General features: G+C 39.2%; 1 protein-coding gene across 3 annotated transcripts; it reads left to right on the top strand.

The window, feature by feature from the left end:
• Positions 1 to 1,971: 1,971 nt before the first annotated feature.
• Positions 1,972 to 21,547, top strand: LOC131360451 (hyccin 2). Of its 3 annotated transcripts, XM_058400947.1 has the most exons (13): positions 1,972 to 2,272; positions 9,684 to 9,780; positions 9,934 to 9,987; positions 11,369 to 11,473; positions 12,405 to 12,584; positions 12,670 to 12,750; positions 14,298 to 14,413; positions 15,632 to 15,727; positions 16,052 to 16,168; positions 16,947 to 17,034; positions 17,253 to 17,403; positions 17,699 to 17,833; positions 19,657 to 21,547. In XM_058400947.1, the coding sequence occupies exons 3-13, from the start codon at positions 9,937 to 9,939 to the stop codon at positions 20,244 to 20,246; spliced, it is 1,710 nt and encodes a 569-aa protein (XP_058256930.1). In that variant the 5' UTR covers positions 1,972 to 2,272; positions 9,684 to 9,780; positions 9,934 to 9,936; the 3' UTR covers positions 20,247 to 21,547. The 3 variants fall into 3 exon arrangements, with proteins under 3 accessions (XP_058256930.1, XP_058256929.1, XP_058256928.1); XM_058400946.1 differs by lacking the exon at positions 17,699 to 17,833 and having other exon boundaries at positions 9,684 to 9,767; XM_058400945.1 differs by lacking the exon at positions 17,699 to 17,833.
• The last annotated feature ends 105 nt before the right edge of the window (positions 21,548 to 21,652 follow it).

Here is a 21,652-nt window from a genome sequence, read left to right as displayed (position 1 = left end):
AGATGAAGAGAAATGAAACGCTGTTATAACACAGCAGATTATTTATAACATGCTGGACGTTGAGCTGTCCGAGCTGTTGAGCTTGGATGTCTGTTCTGTAGAATGTCAGACTGTTCATAAACAACCTAGACTACAGTGTGGATGACATGCTTCTGTAAAAAGAGTGCCTCCCAATCTGATTTATTGTCAGTCAACTACTAACCCCTACAGTTTCCCAGTAACCTCTGTTCACTTCCCCTTACTCGAAACAAGCGTATAGTGGGGTGTTTTGCATTTAGCATACATATGGACTGTGGAGAGGTACAACACCAGAACCATGAGATTAACATAGCATAGCTGTTCTGTTTATATTATAGCATGTGTGTAACGCTCATTCTTTGCTTTCGGGATTTCCTTGCTGTCTACTACAGGTGTTGATGGAGAACAGATGCTCCAGAGGCAGCTCAAGACGAAGCTATGCAAGATTTATATCTACCATGGAAGCTAATACAGCCTTTAAAAATAAACAGTAAGACATTGGAAAAGAAGACATTGTCTGTAGACCTGTCTAAGACAAAAGAGACAAAAAAAATAAGACCTCGTCCAGAGAGAGCAGAGGACTGGGAGTGACCGGCCACACCCATTTAACACAGTAGATTATTTTGCATCACTGGTCAGAGAGGGAGAGTAAAAAATTAAACATGTCCTCTTAAAGAGGTAGGATTACATGGTGTAATCTAGCTAACAACTCTCTCTCTATATATATTGCAACTGGCAATTTATCTATAACTATCAATATTACAAATTAGCGAAAAACAGCTTGTGTTATGTTAGATAAAAATTATTGTAATAGTTTACATTATTATTAACAACAACAAGGGTGTTTACACCAAATGTCATGTCACACCATCATCTGTAGACAAATGGACCAGTTTTATTTGATTTTATTCTGTTGTCCAGTGTCTGAACTTTCTGAAGTGACATAAAACTCTAGGCCCTTTACTCTTCCATTCCTTTACTTAGTTTTTGCCTTTGTTAAGACTGTTTACAGTTGTGCAGAGAAGATTTAACTATATTTTTTGCTTGCAAACATGCTTTCAGATGATCCCTTGCCTGCACTATGGTGGCATGTTAAAATGTCACAATAAATGACATGTATAAGTTACAGAGTGTGCATTAATTTGGACTGTTATTATACCCTGTGTAATTTGATTGACCATAAAGGCCTGTGGATGATAGACGGATATAAAGATATACTCACTGTCCACTTTATTAGGAACAAACTGAACATCTTTGGGATGAATTTAATTAACTGGAACATTGTACCTCAGGCCTCCTCACCTGAAAAACCATATATGGGTGTGAGGGCCAGGTGTCTACATACTGTTGGCCATATAATGTATTGTAGCCCAACATCTGACATGGCAGTGATATTTTATTTCATGCGGGTTAATGCGAATGTTTATGATGGAAGTTGTCCATCAAATGAAAACGCAGAAAAAATGGAGTATAATGTTAGAAGTTAACTTTGGTGCATTCTGCATTAATCATGAAGTGGGTCATATTTCTGCAGAGTGGTTCTCACTAAAATTGGGTCTAGTCTTACACGATAAGTGTGTGAGAGCCTGTAGAGAGTGAGTAGCTCTTTGGGATTGATACCAAAGCGCGGGAGAGACCTGTCCAATCAACTCGTGCTAACTTCTCTGCTGACCAATAGCAGCGCAGTGCGTACCGAGACTGAGGTAACCGGCTTCACTTCACTGAATCGATTCTTTCGAGCAAATCCTTTTAAATGAATCGATCTGCTGACTCAGAGTGAACATCCAGAAACATTGCGTTATTTACATTTCCTTACAGTAAACCACGCTGGCATAATAATAATAATAATAATAATAATAATAATAATAGTGATTTCAAATAAAAAAAACAAAATATAAATTAGTTAGTGAATCGATTCTTCCAGACTCCTTAAAAGATCCGGTTCTTTCAGGAGTCGACCATTACTGGTCAGCTGTGAAGCTGCAAAGGAGAGGGGGGGGTTCGGATAGATGGTCAACAAGAGATGATCGTCATGTCCTGACACTGATGCGCTCGCAGCAGTAAAGGTTCTGGCAGTGTCGCGTGCTCAGTAATGTTATGCGTGGCTGCGTGTGCCGAGCCGGTGCGGGGAATTTGCGTGAGGACGCTCCGGAGCGGCTGCGCACTGCAGACTGGGCCGGTGCACGGCGAGCTCCGAAAACCAACCTCATAAGCCTGCCCTCTTCCTATGCGCTTCCCCTGCAGCATCCCACCGGTATGTATAAATCATACGCCTGCAATATCTACGGACGTGTGTGGTGTGCGCGTGGGGAAACGTGGATGACGTGATTTGCAGAAGTAACATTAGAAATAAGCAGCTTCTGGTTGTTTCTATTTTGGGCGCATGACATTAAACGATCACGATAATGCAGCGACCTGTAGCGTGAACATCACACCCTGCTGAGATTAAAGCATGTCCAGAGTCTTTTGTCTTTATCCTAATGAATAGAGATGACCACAGTGTTGTGTTTACTCACACGTACACGTGAGGCTGCAGGCGTCTACACTGCAGACCCTGAGTGGGAGACCCTCTGAGACGGGCACAGTGCCCTAGAGATTAAAAAAACAAAATCACTGTGGCTTCATTTATGGTCAAACGTTACTGTGAGAACACAATGTCCTGTTACGCTCTGCTTCTTCATGTGCATCCTGTTTGTCCAATAGTTCTTCTGTTTGTGTACACAAGGAGCTTCCTACCTAAACAACCGCATCAGCACCAAGGACTTTACTGCACTTAGTGCAGCACAGACTCCTGCTGGTACCAAGCCACGTTAGGGCAGAGTGCAAACAAGCAGGATAACAGGATTGAGAGATTAGAAGCACCTTCTTATTAAATTCAATGTAGTGTAACATAACCTTACATACACTTAAACATAAACATACTCCTACATGCATCTGTTTATTCAGATGTGCAAGAAAGTGTACATGAGTTTAAATTTAATTAGGATATATGAATCATTATGTTTGTATTCTAACAGTACAGTAAAATGTGTTGCATGTTGAGGTTGTGTGTGTGTGTGCACGCGTGTGTGTGAATGGGCCTTACTTCACAGTGCAGAGCATGTTGTACTGTGTACTGACCCATCTGCTGCTACTTCTGTCAGATAACAGCGTATTGATTGATTCCAGTGCACTTCATGGATCTCTCTACAATTCACTCCATCATCCGTCTCTTTCTACCGAGCTCTTTTTAGCTATGTCTATTTTAGGCCTTGTGCTAAGTCCCCATTTAAGGGACTGTATACACTTAATTATCTGGCACAGTAGCTTGTAAGCTTCTTATCAAGTTGGAGGGGTTACACAGCAGGATCTTCAGCCTATTAGAATCGCAACAAAAAAATGCTCAGTTTTTTGTTTTGTTTTTTTTTATGTCCTTTTTGTCTTCAGTTGCAAAATTATGGCCTCAGCACTGAGCTACTAAATGTACTGTTATTTATATGTAGATTTGAAGTATATTGGAAGTAGTTACAATATTTTTGGGCCCAAATGCAATTGACTGTTAAGATGGACAGTTGCATGTACTGTATGTTCACTGGCATAATGATTTTAGTCATGGACACGGTGTTAAGTGGATTCCCAAGGTTAAGCTTATTCCTTATAATCCAAATTACATGCCCAAATCATCACACACTTGAGGTTACTTAACAACTTAGCGATAACTACTTAGGCATGCAGTTTGAACAAAAGGCTACTAAACATAAGCGTCCCTTAATTGTTTTACTAGCCATCCGTGTAAAATTGAGAAAAAAGCAAACTTTTTTTTTTCTCTAAGACATTGTATTGATCAATTGCGTCCAACATATTAGTTCTGACTCAGATTTAAAAGGAGAAGGTACATGGGTTTTTGGTTGGCTTCATTGTTTAAATAAAACCACGAAAACATTTAGCAATCCTCCATCATATTTTATAGTGGCGTAGGAGCTTTTCCTTAATGCAGTCCTCATTTATCCACAATCACGCCCATATAGTCCAGGGAGCCCAGAAGAAAATTTTGGCCTAAGGTGTCAAAAACTTACCACACTTAACAAAGATGCCCAGTCTTATCCACACGGTGTTGGTGTGGGTACAGGGTTTCATTTCAATTAAACAGAAGCCACACCTGAGTCTAGTGAAGGCCGAGATCAACTGATTAAATAAATGCAGTGAGGTGTGGCCCCTGCTTGATGGAAATAGACAAATAAGACCTATGTGGATAAGCTCCAACACCCCTGACTTAATCCAAAGAATAAGAGCCAGCATAAAGATGAATTCATTATATCGGCAAGCATTTTAGGAATGCTTTAGAGATCTCTCAAGAACCAGCACAATCACAGCTAATCACAAGGTATAATTTTGAATGGGCAACATATGCTCACATGGCTGCTCTGTTCATTTGATCTGGTAAGTAAAACAACAAGATGTAATGTGTGTATTGTAGATATGAGTAAACTTAACAATAACATTTCAGTTATTAGGTTCTTCCCTTCTCAGACGATTACCTCAAAGTTAATATACATGCAGTAATTTTGCCATTAGCTGTCTGTTTATTTAAAATCCTATGATACCTTTGCTGCATTGGAAAAGCATAAAATGAACAGCCAACAAATCCTCCTCCACCTGTGGCAAAACCAATTTCAATGGGTTTTAAATACATACATCTAGCTGTTATACACAGAATACGACTACTATATTTTTTTGCACCCAGCATTTTGATAGTACATTCATTCTGACCAGTCCAGTTGAAACCAATTTTTCATCAACTCAGCTATTGGCTTTGTATTTGTGACCAGTGGAGCTTGGTTTTGAATAATAATAATAATAATAATAATAATAATAATAATAATAATAATAAAAACAGTTCATCTCTAAATTGTCCATAGTATGTGTCTGGCTGTGTGAGTGTGAGTGAAATCTTGTCCAGTGTGTACCCTACCCTACCTGTGACCGGAGTCTCCTGGGATAGACTCTAGATTCCCCATAACCCAGTAAGATAAGTGGCGTAGAGGATGGATGGATGGATGGATGGACAACAATTAAATGTCATCATTTAAAGAGGCTAAATCTCAAACATAGTCCCAAACATAATACAGACTAGCTATAAATATAAGTCCTCTGTGTAAATATGACCAAATTCAGCTTCATTGTGAATATGCATTGATTTAACCCTGTACTGACATCCTGTACTTCATTGTAACACCTGATTCTTGCTAACACACATTTTTGTAGTCTGAAATGGACTTTTAAGTGTATTAAGTGTATAAGACAGCTCCCTTAATGGTAGTTTAGTGGACTAACACCACAAACAGTCCCAAACAACTGCTGCTCTTGCTGCTTTAATGGTGCAGTCAGGTAATGCAGCAAACTGCAGATAATCTGCATGGCATGTTTTACATCAAACAGTAACTTCCCTATTGAACAGAAATTCATTAATAACTGAATATGGGTAGATATTGTTGTCTGCAAACTCAAAAATGAACATCTATTGCCACAGGTGGACTTGGAACAAAAATCAGCCCTGGGATATTAAAGTGTAGCCCCTTATATTTTTATTTAAAATAACATAAAAAATATTGCAACAGTGCTGCACAGTTTCTCACAGCTTCCCTTTGTAAGTATCACCTGCTTTCATAAAAAAACAATTAAACAATCTGCTAAAGGCGAAGGCAATTATTAGGCTCATTACGAAATTTTTCAGTCAGTTCCTATAAATAAGCATTGACCTGATTGATGTTTATCAGTTCTGAAGGTTACATATTTAATGGTTCTATGACTGAATGGAGCAATGCTAAGGCAGGGTTTCTTTGGATCCAGTAAAGCGTTCTGATTTGCTCATTTCCTTGCCGAGAACTAATTTCAAAGTTGACCCTTTTTGACTGTGATCGTGACCTACTGTGTAGCCTATAAAATCCCCAGCTCCGCCCCCTGCTACATCATGCATGACCTCTTTCCCATTTTTGTCTGCATGTGGAGCTGAGGAAGTGGATTCATGACAAAACGTTTGCACTCCTATCTAGAAATCTGTTTAGATCTAGAAATCCCACACCTGCCCACTCCTGAAGGAATGTCTCCCACATTTTCAGTTAGTCGTTTCATTTGAAGCTGGTAATTATATTTTCTATTGAACACACTGGGCTGTTTCCCAAAATATAAGCATATTAGTCATTTAAACTACAGCAATGTTAACCAGGATAAAGCAGTTCTTAAGGGTGTTTGAATGCACCTCGGTGAGAGCACTCCGTATGATATCAGTATGAGCTGTGAGCTTCATGTCACTACCTGCTCCAGTGCATATTAAACAAAAAAAAAAACCTCCTACTCCTGCATCTTTTTGTCTCAGTCCCAATACACACCTCTACCTCTAATCCTTCGTCTTTTAGCTAATCTTGCTGTTGTCAAATCTGCATGGTCATAAAGAGTGCACCTAGCTAGTGGGTGTGGCATAACTGATCGTCTGTAGTCTTCCATTTTGTGATATGTTTGAAGAAATGTTATTCTCCTTTGCTGCTGTAAGGTATAAAGGGGATAGCAAGCTAACAGCCAGATGATGTTTTATGAAACATGGTGTTTGAGCTTAATAGTATTTTTATGTCACAAAAATGAGCGATCTCATTATGCTTTACTTCTCCGCCATATTAAGAATGACTTTCAGTTAAATCTGCTATAATGATGAAGCACCTGATAAGAGCCCTGAACTGCCTGCTGCACATAAGATGGAAATTGGAAATTGTGAAATTCCTAACAAGGCCTCAGAATCAGTAGAAGGAGCAGAAGAGACATGATGCATACTGCATTAACAGTGTGTACCATGTAGTATTTGACTGCTTATTGCAGTTCTCAGACCAATGCTTCAACATGCTCCTACTTCCAGGACTGGCTTTGAGCCCCTGCTGTCATGGAGCTGTTTTATAGTTCAGACAGGATCCATCTGGCATCAGTGGGGACATCAAGGGAATGTCCTATCAAATTTGTTTCCTGCCTGAAGACTGACCTCTCCAGCAACATGCCCAGCAAGTTGTGGCTGTCACAGAACAAATCAGATTCTCAGTAGCTGAACCTTGGATTGCACTTCCCACTGGAAGTCAGACATTCTTCACTACTAACAGCATTCTGTCTGATATGAAGAACATGTACTGTGTGTTTGCTAACCAGTATAAGACTTTAGGCTACTTCATTCCATCTACTGAACTGTGGGACAAGAAACAGTGCTAGGATTGCTTACTACTCAAAAATGCTGTACTGCAAGAATAGATTTTTTCTGGGAACAAGAACTATAAGATCTTTCCAAAAATAACCGTTTCTACTACTCAGATAGTTGTCTTCACATCTTTGTTATGCCTCAAAGCATGCCTATAGATCTGAGTGGAGTACCGGCTTTCTGATCTGCTACGTAAGTAGTTCTTCCTAACAATAGGATAAATATTCCTGCCGTTATTCTGCAGAACCCTCTGGATTGAGTCCGACTCCGACAGATATAAAGTATTTGTAAATACAAGATTTGTCAAGATACAGCAACAGATCTCTTCTTATTCCTGGAATTATGTAGCTGTAGCCATTAACCTTCTCTAAGTAAAGCTTCTTGCTCTCATTTCTAACCTTGCAAGCAAGGAGCAGATGTTAGGATTTGGGTTTCTCCAAATAGATGGCTGGATGGATCAAAGTTCCTGTTTCAGCCACTTGTTCTATGTTCAAATGATATAGGAAGGTACACAAACACCAGAGAAACTAGATAAATCTGCATTTTAGTGTATACAAAATTTGGTAGACCATTACCAGTCATACCCAAATGGCTTGCCAAAGACATCATGCCTAAAATGACTGACGTACTTTCTACTTGCTCCAGCCTTTATAAACTAGTATTCTCTTGATTAGGAGTGGATTGTTCTGGACTATGTTTTCTGAAGGTAGAAGGAGAGAGACATAACTCTTAATTTTAAACTTTTTTCTGTGAAGCTGCTTTGTGACTATTTTTAATAGTGCTATACAAATAAGATAAAATTTAATTGAATTTACTGGCAGGTCTTTGCCATCTTGGCTACGGATCTTCAAACAGAGCTTTTGCAAATGAGCAAATTCACTTCCACATTAACCCCCCTAACACAGAAGATATTTTTGGTAAGACTGGAAAGATGGCTGCTGTGTGAACAGTCAAAACGACAAGCTAGACGGTACTCTTGATTCTGCATATGAAATCTCTGGAACTGAAAATTCAGTCACAAGAAGTGAAATCACAAGGGTTATTTTAAGAGTTCCCGTTTATTGCCATGACTTACATGCTGTGTAAGCTTCTCTGCTTTTCTGTATATGGATGCAGACAAGAAATTGTGAATAGCTGCACACTGCCTAAATGTAAGGTGTCTGCAGCTAGTGAGATGGCTGTAGTAGCTCCAGTAGTAAAACTGGAAATGTTGCACCTAAAAACACAGTCTGTCATACAATACCTTGTTTCTATATTAGTAACAGTAGTTTTTTGGGTCGACTTTCCACATAGCCTGCCACCCCCTACAGTCTAGTCTCTGGGTGTTTTAAATCATTTAATAAGTCTATGAATTCTGTCGACATACAGTATGGGTGCTGTTAAACCCAACTGTATGTGACTGCTGTTTTTCTTAGATATATTTATTCATTCTAAGTTGATTTTTATGTATTACAGTCAAAATATATTAATGTCAGACCACAGTCTGTTAACTGTGCTTTTTAAGACTGAAATTTTAGAAATGACGCATTGCTTCCATCCATGAAACAAGCCTATAAATCCTTTTTAACTAATCCCAAGGACACTAATGACCAATCTGTGGAATTTTATAAACACCTCTACACCTCTAGTCCTTCAACTAATACATTTCTTGGTGTTTATTTCAGCAAAAATTATGATGTTGCAAAAAAAAGGAGCTTGAGAAATAGTTCACACTTTTAAATTAAGACCTTCCTCAATGGGTAAACCTACATGCCTCTGATGGCTGATCGACTGATTTGGCTTAAACCAGTCGATCAAAAATAGGACACTCCCAGCTTCCTTCTATGAGGCCCATGAATGTGTCTTCTGTGCAAAATGGATAGGGATGAGACAAAGTCTTCTAATTCCAGTCCAATGGGTTTACTCAACTGTGATCAAACTTGTTTTGTTCCCGGCAGATTCACATTCGCCAATGTACACTGCCTATTGAAAATCATCATGCATAATAATCATAACAAGAAATCAATAGCAGCAGTCATTTGTCAATTTTAAGTGGAATGTCTCATTTTTTAAGTGGAAAATGTGATTTTTATATACAGTTATTTTTGCTCATTCTCTTGAAGGGTGCCAACACTTCTCTAATGGACTGCAGGTTGGAAGAATTGTTTGGCCATTAGTGTTTTTCATATATAAACACACACACATCCCCCACACTGGTTATTTGAAAGTTATCTGGCGGTCATCTAAGGCTGTTCAGACTGTGAGTGTCTGTTCAGTCTGTGTTTAATTAGGGGTGGATACTTGAAATCTAACATGGGATTGTTATGGGCATTTCCTTATATAATTCCAACCTCAGTCTGTGTTGTGCTAATGTTAAATACACAAACACACCCAGAAGCGGTTACTGTGTGATCCTATCAGTGCAGGGCACGATGAGGTTTGAGTAGTGTTTCTCTCTGATCTTTCTTCTCAGATTGTTTGATCGGCACTCGCTAGATCAACAGACGTCATGATGAAGAATCAGAGCTTGCTCTTTCTTCCTTTACGCTACTGAAACGTGAGTGAGCGAGGTGAGGTCTGACCTGCCCGAATGTTTCTTGAAATTAAATTATGTTCTTCAGAATCTTTCTACCTCCCACAGTTTCTCCTTATTACCGCATGCTCTGGGGTAATGTTTCTGTGAGTAACCTTTCATGTTTTATTTCTGTGAATGTTTGCACCAGGCCATGCTATGTCCAGAGCGTGGGGTGGTGGAGGAATGGCTCTCAGAATTCAAGGTGAGAATCTTGATCCTTGATAGACAATTTTAAAGTTCTGTCTTAGTTGAGATGCATTATTATAACAATTAAATGAAGACATAATTTAATATTAATGCTAATGCTAATAATAATAATAATATATGGGCAACTGTGTATAATTCCATTCATCTGCAAATAAACTCTATTGATTTAACAGATATTCTCCTCAATTGGTGTTTTGATGATAGTGGTAGTGTGCACTAAAATCTAAAACATCTTTCCAGAATTAATTTCTTTTCTCAATTAATTGGGACCTAGGTACTGCTGGAGGCTATAGAGACTGATTTATATAAATGTCATGCTCATCCAATTATGCATCGAGCCCTTATGTCTTGTAGAGGGGGCATGGTCATCCTGGAAGAGACCACTTCTATCAGATTATAAGTGGTTCATCAAAGGTTAAAAGTGATCAAACAGAAGAATCTTGCAGTAACACTTCCATCCAAGTAAAATGTCCCCCACAGCATAACACTGATCCCCCCAGTGTAGGGGTCAAGCACTCAGTCACTCAGTCCTGTATCATTCTCCTGACACTAATATGGATTATTCATTTCCAGAGCTAGATCACAGCATGTTGTCTTTGCACCACTGGGCTTTAAAATAAAGGTTTTTATGCAGTGTCACCCAGTTGAGGATGGGTTCCTCTCAAGGTTCCTTCCTCACATCGTCTCAGGATTAAGCAAACAATCAAAAACACTAGGCTACTCATAATCAGAAAACAGGCACAGGTCAGTAAATAGAATAAACAGGGCTAGTATATCAAAAGGACAAACAGACTTGAAGAGTTGCTCTTCTGTGTATACTTGAACATCACACAGGGTGGAGTTTGCATGTTCTCCCTGTGCCTTGGGGGTTTCCTCCAGTTTCCCTGCTTTCCAACAGTCCAAAGACATGCTTTGTAGGCTGACTGGCATGTCTAATTGTCCAAAGTGTGTGAATTGGTGTGTGAGTGTGTGTGCAGTTACGCTTTGCAATAGACTAGCTTCCTGTCCAGGGTGTACACTGCCTTGTGCCCCGAGTCTCCAGGGATATGTTCTAGGTTTCTCACAATCCAGTAGGATAAGCAATGTACCGTAGAGAAGGAATGGATGGATGGATCTATTGAAACACAGCCAGATGAGTAGTCTCTCTGAAGCAGCTGCCATCTGTACCCCAATAATGAACTCTTTCAAAGTCAATTAGATCATTTCCTCTTGCAATCCTGATCTGAAATAGCAATGAAATAAATGGCAATGCTCAGCATACTGTAGACATAGAAGACGGTAGTATTTGCTAAGTATTTGCTTTAATTTTCTGAACTAATATGACTGTCTGAAAGCATCAGCATATTTTCTTTATTTAATTCCCTTTTCCTCCCTAGACATTACCTGATGATCTGATCCCTGGTTATACTTGCTGCCTGCGTCTGAAGAAGGGTCTTGTGCCTGCACTATATGCTGTCATACAGGAGCAGCCTAGCAGTGAGGTAAAGCTTCTGGTAATCAGGTTAAGGTCCATATCCTTTCTACTGCTCAGCCGAGTCAGAAATTGTATTCACCAAACGTACAGAACTCTAACATTCAATCATACACTAACATGCAACTATACAAATCAAACTAAATAACTAATCAATTTAGTGCAATCTATATAAAGGGCTCATATTGCACGTTAAATGTACTGTAATCTTTTCTTCAGGGGGTGAAGAATATTGCCCCTACAATCCCGTAATAGTTATTCACAGTTAGCACTGTGTCACTGGTGTCAGAATTGGTGGAAAAATGTAACATATACTGGTAAAGCATTTATTGGTATTGTAGTTTGGTAGGAAGCTTGCAAACCATCCTGTGTTTAATAAGCAGCATGTAATTTCATTTTTCTGGAACATCTCTGGAACTAGAGTAAAAATGCAGCTACATTAAATAAAAGCAAGGTTTTTGTCCATTTTTTTTAACGCTTAATTTGGTGATGTTTCTTTGGCAGTTTGTCAGTTGGCGTAATGTGTCATTTTATAATTTGTCATTCCCATTGAGTGCAAAATGTTAGTGTTTGATTAAACTGCTAGTGTGTAGTGTCAAGCATACAATATGTAGTAACACAATAGTGAGTTGCATGCTATGTGAGCTACATTTATTAACTGTTTCAACCATCCATAGCCAAGAGTTCAATGGAGTAAAGTTAGCCATGCTGTCTAGCCAATCTTGGTAGTCTGAAAGGTCATGCCTGCAGATGTGGGTTGACTGAGTGTGTTACACTGCCCCATCGTGATGAAGCATGAGCAGCAGTTGGCTGAGTGCACATGTCTTTGAGGAAGCATTTAATAGCCTTTGGTAGCTGTCGTATATAATATGCAAGACCAAACGGGTGAATGGGATTTGACTAAATTAGGGAGAAAATAAATCTGCTTGAATTCTCTACAGCTTTTGGCTCCAGTGTGTCACCAGCTGTTTGAACTGTACCGGAGCACGGAGGTGGGACTACGCCGCTTCACGTTGCAGTTCCTACCGGAGCTGATCTGGGTGTATCTGCACCACACCGCCAGCAGGGAGCGTCACCGCAACGGCTGTGTAGAGGCTCTGTTGCTGGGAATTTATAACCTGGTGAGTCAGCTAAAGCACATGTCTGTGAAAGGCTCAAAATGATGCCCTTCTGACTTCTCATCATTTCCTTTTTTATTTTATTTAGGAGATTGTAGACAGTAAGGGAAACAGCAAGCTTTTGTCCTTTACCATACCTTCTCTTTCTAAACCTTCCATATACCATGAGGTAAGTCATCACACCACTGTATGGTGAAAATATGAAGGAACTCAAGTGAAGATGTGGATACTACACAAGAATTAATTTACGTCCGTGCTTGTAATAATGCATATGTCACATTGCCATTATGAAGGTTAAGCAGGTTGTCCTAATGCTAACAAGGTTCAAACCACCACATGATTGTGGCAGGGGTGTAAAAACACATCTCTTAACCTAGGTTTTAATTATGAAAGAATTGTTCTTTCTTATACTTAAAACCTTTGAGCTTCCACTTTGACTTCCACTATATTGCCAAAGGTTTTGGGACACCCCTCCAAATCATTGAATTCAGGGGTTGGACTCTGCCCTTTAGTTCCAGTGAAAGGAACTCTTAATGCTTCAGCATACCAAGACATTTTGGACAATTTCATGCTCCCAACTTTGTGGGAACAGTTTGGGGATGACCTCTTTCTGTTGCAACATGACTGTACACCAGTGCACAAAGGTTTATAAAGACATGGATGAGCAAGTTTGGTGTGGAGGAACTTGACTGGCCTGCACAACCTGATAGAATACCTTTAGGATGAATTAGAGCAGAGAATGTGAGCCAGGCCAAAACTGTAACATCTGCTTTTAAATGCACAAGAATTTAACCTGGAGTTGGCCTGCCCTTTACAGCTATAACAGCTTCAAATCTTCCGGGAAGGCTTTCCACTAGGTGTAGGAGTGTGTTTATGGAAATTTTTGACCATTTCTCTAGAAGCACATTTGTGAGGTGAGGCACTGATGTTGGATGAGAAGGCCTGGCTTGCAGTCTCTGCCCTAATTCATCCCAAAGGTGTTCTATCAGGTTGAGGTCAGGACTCTGTGCAGGCCAGTCAAGTTCCTCCACACCAAACTCATGACCTTGATTTGTGCACTGGTGTGCAGTCATGTTGGAACAGGAAGTGGTCATCCCCAAACTATTCCTACAAAGTTGGGAGCGAAATGTCTTGGTATGCTGAAACATTAAGAGTTCCTTTCACTGGAACTAAGGGGCCGAGCCCAACCCCTGAAAAACAACACCTGAATTCAATGATTTGGAGGGGTGTCCCAAAACTTTTGGCAATATAGTGTATGTTGGTTTTTTGTACTCTGCATAATGAGCCTCCTATAAACTTTGCCCTTAAGCATTTTCAGAATATCTTTCTAAGCAGTTGCACTGATAAAGACGTAGAGACATGACCATTCTAAACGTTAAAATGAGAATTTCGATATCAACGTCTTATGTAATGGTCTGAAAAATCAAGACAAATTGATGTGATCTGACGAAGTGAGAAACTAAATGCAATTTTTTTATGACAGTATGGTTTTAAATTCTACAGCTATGTGGTGACGGGTAAAAAATAACTAACATTTCATAAACTGAAATGAATATCAGGCATGATGTCACCAGAGCAGTCGCTCATTATTATTATTGTCGTCTCAGTGGTGATTTGATTTGTTTTGTTCACTTTCACACATGCATTTCAGATAAAACACACTGATTCCTTGTCCTTTATATCATTTATTTAGTATGTGCTGTGTGTCTGTTGTAGCCCTCCAGTCTGGGCTCCATGGCTCTGACAGAGGGAGCACTCAGCCAGCATGACCTGATCAGAGTGGTATACAGTGGCCTGCTGCCCCAGAGAGAGACGTTTACTTCTCAAAACAGGTATCGTGTTGAACTTTTCTTTCCATTGAATTCAAACTGTCCTGCATGTAAAAATCAGTCTGGCTTGCAGATGATGGAGATCATATTTTCCAGAATGTTTCAGACCCTGCAGACATCTTTTTAATGGACTGTATGTAAAACTAAATGTAACTAAAAACTAAAAAGAAATATTTTAAAAATGTACAGAGTAAAATGCTTTGTGAGTTCGCCATGTGCCCCATTAAAAACAGCAGGTGTGCGAGCATCATTTTAACCTTGTACTTATTTTATAAAGAGCCTCTTTTTTAGACTTTTTTAAAATATTTCTATAGACTGACCATTTTCTTTCCACAGCACATGTCTTTAAAGCATTTGCGATCTCCTGGTCAAAGGAGTTCACAAATCATAATTAGTTTGCTTTCTGCTTGGATGATAACTGAGAATTAAATCTAGTTTTGTCAAATTATAGACCTCTCTAGCATTTGCCTATAGAGCTTTTTTTTTTCCGCCTGAGGACTTTTTAATCCTCCACCACTAGGTTTGTCACATCCATCTAACCATCCTTATGTGATTCCTTCAAGCTTGATATCTCAAGAACGGGCAAGTGAATGCTTGTCGGATTTATATGGGATTATCCTTTTAACCCGCAGATGAACTGATTCGATTCTGTTATTTAATCCAAACAGGATCAAGGTCACAGCAAGGTCAAACGTATTAAATATTTTCTTTCCTATTTGAAGTATATTTTAAGTGTATTTGATGCATACAAATTAATAACAGGAAGGGCTAGTCTTCGTGGCGGTGCAGGCTGCCCGATGAACCCTGTAAGAATCTAATTCTACTTGTTGGACAATGCATTCTGCTTCTTTGTTATTTAGTCCAGATATAGATGATCTGGGATGTAATTCAGCATGCACTCTGGCCGGAATGAGGGTTTGCATTTTTATCCCGTCATTCAAATAGGTTACTAGTAAATCAGGAAGCTTTCAGAAACTGCTAAATGTCTCCCCAGATCTTATGGTGAATATAATAATATATATAATATAACATGGCTGAGTATATCAGCTTAACATGCAGACTGTAGATGGACTTATCTTAAGTTGGGGAGATAGAAATAAAGGTTTTTGTTTGTTTGTGGAATTTATTTCAACTGTTTTAACAACATTGTTAAATTTGCAATTTTTTATGGTTCTTTGCTTTTATTTCTTATTAAATGGCGGCGTGTCTGTGGTGATGTAGGTTTGAGGTGCTGTCTTTCCTCATGCTCTGCTACAACTCCGCTGTGGTCTACATGCCGGCATCGTCCCATCAATCAGTCTGCAGAATGAGCTCGCGGTAATACTGTCCACTGTCCTGATCAGCTTTTATTATTTATTTATTACCTTCCTGTCTCTCGCTCTTTCCTGACTCTCTCACTGTCAGTGAAGGGCTTGACAGGGTCTATGTTAATGAACTATTGATAATGTTTAATGAGCAAAGGCCACAGTTACCTTTAAATATGCATAAATAAGCAAGACCTTTAAAGATTCTCTGCATTAACAAATAATCAATGAATTCCCAAAAGAATATTGAACCTTATTTAGGAAGCGCATGTACTTTCTGTACTTTCTTTTATCTCAGACTTCACATCTTCCTTCTGGTTTTGTTTCTTTTGCTCAGATTGTGTGTATGTGGCTACCCACGTCAGCAGCAGAAGTTGTGGAGAGAATCGTGCAGTCGTGTGCGTCTGGATCCGGAGTTCATGGTGCAGATGTTGACTGCGGTTTATCATGCCGTGTGAGTTCACTAAGCCCTATTCTGTCCGTGTTTTAGTATCGTCCTTTGGCAATGTTTATTTCACATCCCTTATTATGAAGAAAAAGACTCTATAGACTGTTTTTTGTGCTCCATTTCTATAGCTGAAATCTGGTTCAATTATTCATAAACCATTGCTTATTCATTGCTGCTGCTATTTCAACAGGGCATAGCCTTTATCAAGTACTGTACAGTGAAATATCCCGGCTTGTTAGGCAGCTTGGGTGAGAACACAGAGCCAGCCATGATGCTGTACCAACAGTAGCTAGAGCCTGAACTCACAACCTTCTGATCACCTTAACTGTAAAGCCACAACTGTCCTGTTTTAAACAAATGCCTGCTGTTTAAGTCAAGCAGCCTAGTAGATATAAACGTGTGCTTTTAGGACCACAGTGAAATATGCATGACCAGACTTCATATCACAAGAATTGGGGAAAACTACTGTAAAAACAAAACAAAACCATACACTAAAAACTATTGGACTATTAAGAAACATGTTGTTGTCATTATAGTGGTTAGGTTTTCATTTCAGTTCCAATATGGCTAGTATATGAATTGGGCTTTTTCATGAAATGATGATGGAACCAGGCTAGCAAAGCCAAAAACTGACCTTTCACTGTCATATTTGTATGCATATATTCATATTCCTGTACTCATATCTTCGGCTCCAAATTAGTCAAAGAACACAGAATTGTTTTTGGTTTTCTTACATTTATTACTTGTATTAATGTGTTAACACTGTGTGCTTACTTTGTTGCAGCTACAATGGCCAATGGGAACTCGGAGGAGAAGCTTTGGAAGACATCTTGTATAGAGCACAACTAGAGCTATATGCCAAGCCTTTACTAGTAAAAAAAACAAAAAAAAAAACAACCTACCCTTTTCTGGTTTTAGTAAATAATGATATGATATAAGATCATCATCTCACCTGATTGAGTTTGATGTATCTGACCATATGATGGTCAGTAAAATGTAAACTGTAAAACTAACCATTCATAAAACAAAAGCACTTCGTACATATTTCTGAATATTAAAAATAAAGCGTATGAATATGCACTTGTTTCAGATAGCAAATGCTATGAGATGTTCCCTGCCACCTCGACCACCAGAGGGCACACGGAATCTGCTGGAGGTTGAAGCCACGCCCACAAACAAGCGTGTCTCACAGACGGCCATTACTGCTGCCTCCATCCGCAGACTCCGCTGGAAACGAGAAGGTGCAAACACCCAAACACCCACACGTGCATTTACACATAAGACAGTGAATACAGAACAGACAAAAGGGTGAATTTTCGCTCATTGTATTCATTCATTTTATTTGCCTTCACCTCAATTTGACGTTTTTTTCTCTGATTTCCTAAAAAATGATAGTATAAAGAGCTGCCAGCCTGTAATGTAGTTGTATACTAAAATATATTCAGTAAATTCGGTGTGTTGCCTTGACAATCACAGTCATTTTACTGTTCTAGATCTGCCTTTCTGTTTAGCGAGCGCTCACTGTCTTCATCTCAGGCTGTTTTGATTTCTCAACCTCGGCCGACTTCTATTCCTCCATTGCACCAAGTCAGTTCTCTCCCCTGAAAACTCCACCCAGCCCGGTGCCCTGTGGGTGGATCAAGAGCACCATCCGCCGAACTTTAAGAGGGGGTAGGCAGGGCTGATGAAGATCTAAACCAGGGGTGTCCAGTCGTATCCGCAATGGGCCGGTGTGGGTGCAGGTTTTCATACCAATCATGCAAGAGCCATACCTGATTCCACCTGTTTAATCAGTTGATCTTGACTTTCAGTAGGCTCGGGTATGGCTTCTACTTGGTTGGAATGAAAACCTGCACCCACAATGGCCCTTTCCGGATAAGATTGGGCACCCCTGATCTAATCCAATAGCTATTGAACCATCATGATTAATAGAAGTTGATTTATATTGACTGTAGAATGTGTTTGCTGGTGCATCCATTAGAAATACCCCCAAATTACCAAAATACCCCTTATATCTACTGAATATGAGCTGCTGATCAAGCTTTCTGAAGGTTTGTCACAAAACAAACATAGAAAATTTGATTCCTTTTCTTTAAACAGACTGACGTAGCTCAACAATCAGCATTGGCTTAACCATTATGTCAAACCCAAAGTTAGCTTGACAAGCCACAACTTGTGAAGTGCTGAACAGTGCCAGGAAACCGAATGCTACCAAAAAATCGGGCAATGACTTTTTTTTGCCATTCATCAGTTTATCTGGCTCACTAATTCTCCAGTGGTTTTCAAACTCCATCTACACCATCTGTAGAATAAAGAAAATGAACACAAAAAGTTCTCTAATGAGAAGGGAAAAACTCAAAAGTGAAAGTCTAAACGTAGAACATATAAAAATTGTATGTGAAACATTGTCGTACACTATGTTGTAGGAGCATCATTTTTCTAGAATATTTTAGTAAAACTTCAAAATGATTAAACTGCACCTTCTAGCATGGTGTGCACTAAATCAGACATTGTTGTGCCAATCAGCTACCCCACACAGACTGCCAGGTTTTCCTTTTATCGGCTGCTATTTTTTTTTGTTGTACTAATTAAATGCCTAGTGTTATTTGTCTTATTTTATGGCTTCATTTTGGATTGCTTTTTCCCCCTCTAAGCCATTAAATGTGAATGTTTTGCAGTTTTCTTTAAATTGATGTGTGTAATTCAAGTGATATAATTGCAGTAACCTATCACCAATTATGTGATTTGAAGCTTGCCAATCAAGATTCATATTAGTGAATCCCATAGCAGTGACATTTTTCTGAATTAGCTTGATTTTAATGAATACGCCCTTTCTTGTGGAAATGCTCCTGCAAATGATTTACTATTTCACATTCCATAGCATTTGTAGACTGCAGACTCTCACCTTGGCACTACACAATATAGCAAAGTGGTACCATTTTATATAACACAGATTAGTACAGGAGTATATGTTTTGAGGTGAAATTGTAGTCTGCTAAATTATAACTCATTCACTGTAGCTGCTGAGATAGTTTGAGGATCTGGTTTTCAGAAAAATGAGCCGCAGAATAGAACTCCTGTCAAAAATTACACTTTCCTTTTCTTTATTTCTCTTATTTCCCATCAACACAATAAGGAAACCCCTGATCGATTAACAGGAGTGATGTATGATTTCTCAAACTTTAGACATTCTAGCTGAAATCACCTGAAAAGTTTTTGAATTATATATTATAGAAGATTTCGTGAATACTGTTCCAACTGGTGATCTCACAAGGTAAAATATCATGTATTTTATACCAGGGATTGCTTTTACTTCAGGGCAGCTTGGTGATGTAACAGTAGCATGAATTACATTCCATGTCAACAAGTTTTTCCAATGTATCACTTCTTGTCCATGATAATTACACATACGATGGATAAAGATTTAAAATAGTATTTGTTTAAATGACTCTTATTTTTATTATTCTTTGACCTGCTGCCTGTCTGTACCACAGAAGCTGATGGTGGGAGCTGCGGTGAGGATTCATTCGACCCAGATGAGGGCTTTTCCTCCGGGGCCTCCAGCAGTAGCCAGCCCAGCAGTATGAAGAGGGGCCGGGTCGCAGGAGTGCGTCTTTCCCGGGACCCAGCAGTGTGGCAGAGAGAGAGCACATCAGCTGAAACCAGAGCTGCTTTATGTACGCGCCATCGACACCACCAATCGCCTCCTCCAGCCATCACACTCCGCACTGCAGAGAGCAGCAGAAGCCCCAGCCCCAGCATGGCTAGGAGATTCCTAGACCCCCATTACCTTCCCCCATTCGCTGGTCCACCAGCCAGAACTGCTAGCACATCTTCCAGTAAATCCCTGGACTGCACCGGTTTCAATGGCTCATCTGGGCCAACAGATAGCCTGTCGTTTGGGAGCCTGAGTGCAGATAGAGCTCACTGTTTGTCAGCTATCAGCCTACAGGAAATGCAAATAAGGCGGGCATCAAGAAGCCAGGATCTGCTTTCACCTGGAAGTCCATTTTCTTCTTCAAGCCCCCTGTCCAAACAGTCTCGATCATCCAGTTTTAATATGCAGATAATATCACAAGTGTAGACAAATCTGTGTGTCTCTCAGTCTTTCTTCGAGGATGTGTGTGTGTGTGTGTGTGTGTGTTGTTGACTGAAATACTGTGCATGTGTCTGCGCATGTCTTTGTATGTGTTAAATGGTTTCACAGTGATCTGTGAGCGTATGTATGTATGAGAGAGAATGTGTGTGTGAGAGAGAGAGAGAGAGTTTGTGCATGTTTGTGTACATATAGTGAATAATTTACAATTACACCATTATGCACTGGCGGTTTTTGCAGAAGAAATAAGGTTTTGCACTGTATTTCCCCTTGTGGACATACAATCTAGAGGTGCATATAATGTGCCACATATGTGAAGAGGAATACAACTTCCAAATCTTGCTGTATCTTAACAATAGTCTCAAGAACTGACAATCACATGGATTAAATGATGAGTGGCCTGACAATGCATGATCCAAAGAATCAAATGTGTGAGACTCCAGGAGGTATTAAAGAAGCTGCTCGAATTTCATTGCTGTAAATGGTTTGGACTGAGCCTGCTTGTGTTGTCTGTGCTACTGATCCATTCAACTGAAATGTGCAGAGCCTCAAGGAATCCATGGAACAGCTGCATTGTGTAATGAATGATATAGATTATATTCTTTGAAGCAAGTTTATATCTCAAAAAATGTGTACATTTTATGTAAATGAATATATATTGTATGATAGGAAGAGTTATATGCTGTGACTATCTCTATATTGCTTGTACAGAGTTAAAGATTTATCTGTTCAATGGTGAATAAATACATTGTGATGATGAATGATTTAAAAAAATAATAATTTATGAGAGATAGAAACATTAGAATGGGGAAAAAATGTGATGCCGGTGACCATGGCATTGTTATTAGTATGGTGTTACTAATAAAATGGCAGCTGAGCATATCTGGTTAAATATGAATAAATAAGTCAGATTCTGGGATTAGTAGCATGAGATTTTATTATGTATAAAATTATCTGGAAATATGAAATACCTGCCAGTTATATAGGCAATCGGTTCCTATATACAGCCTATAGTCAGTCATTATTCTGGTTCAGATTAGCTTAGAGGATTTGGTTAATTAATACAATGAGCCTTTTTTTCACTATTGAGTTATTGTATATGAAAACTTTATAATTGCTCAAGGGTACTCAAGAGTATGTACACGCTGAAATCGTTCAAATTATAATCCATAAAGACATGGAGAACTTTAAAACCTCACCTAGAGTTAGACTCTGAGAATTTTTCATGTTTCTATTCACTGTGGTGTTCTGGTATAGTGATTAAATAAAATGTTAGGATGGAAAAAAAAGAGTACAATGAAAAGGGCCTCGATTCATGGACACCCCTGTTGATAGCAAATCAGACCCACATTCACTAAAATGTACAAAATGTCTTGGACAAATATCAGGACAGA

This window comes from Hemibagrus wyckioides, linkage group LG10 (assembly GCF_019097595.1).
Source record: "Hemibagrus wyckioides isolate EC202008001 linkage group LG10, SWU_Hwy_1.0, whole genome shotgun sequence".
Lineage (NCBI taxonomy): Eukaryota > Metazoa > Chordata > Actinopteri > Siluriformes > Bagridae > Hemibagrus > Hemibagrus wyckioides.
The sequence above is the reverse complement of the archived record's forward strand: the minus strand, read 5'-3'. Positions and strand labels throughout refer to the sequence as shown.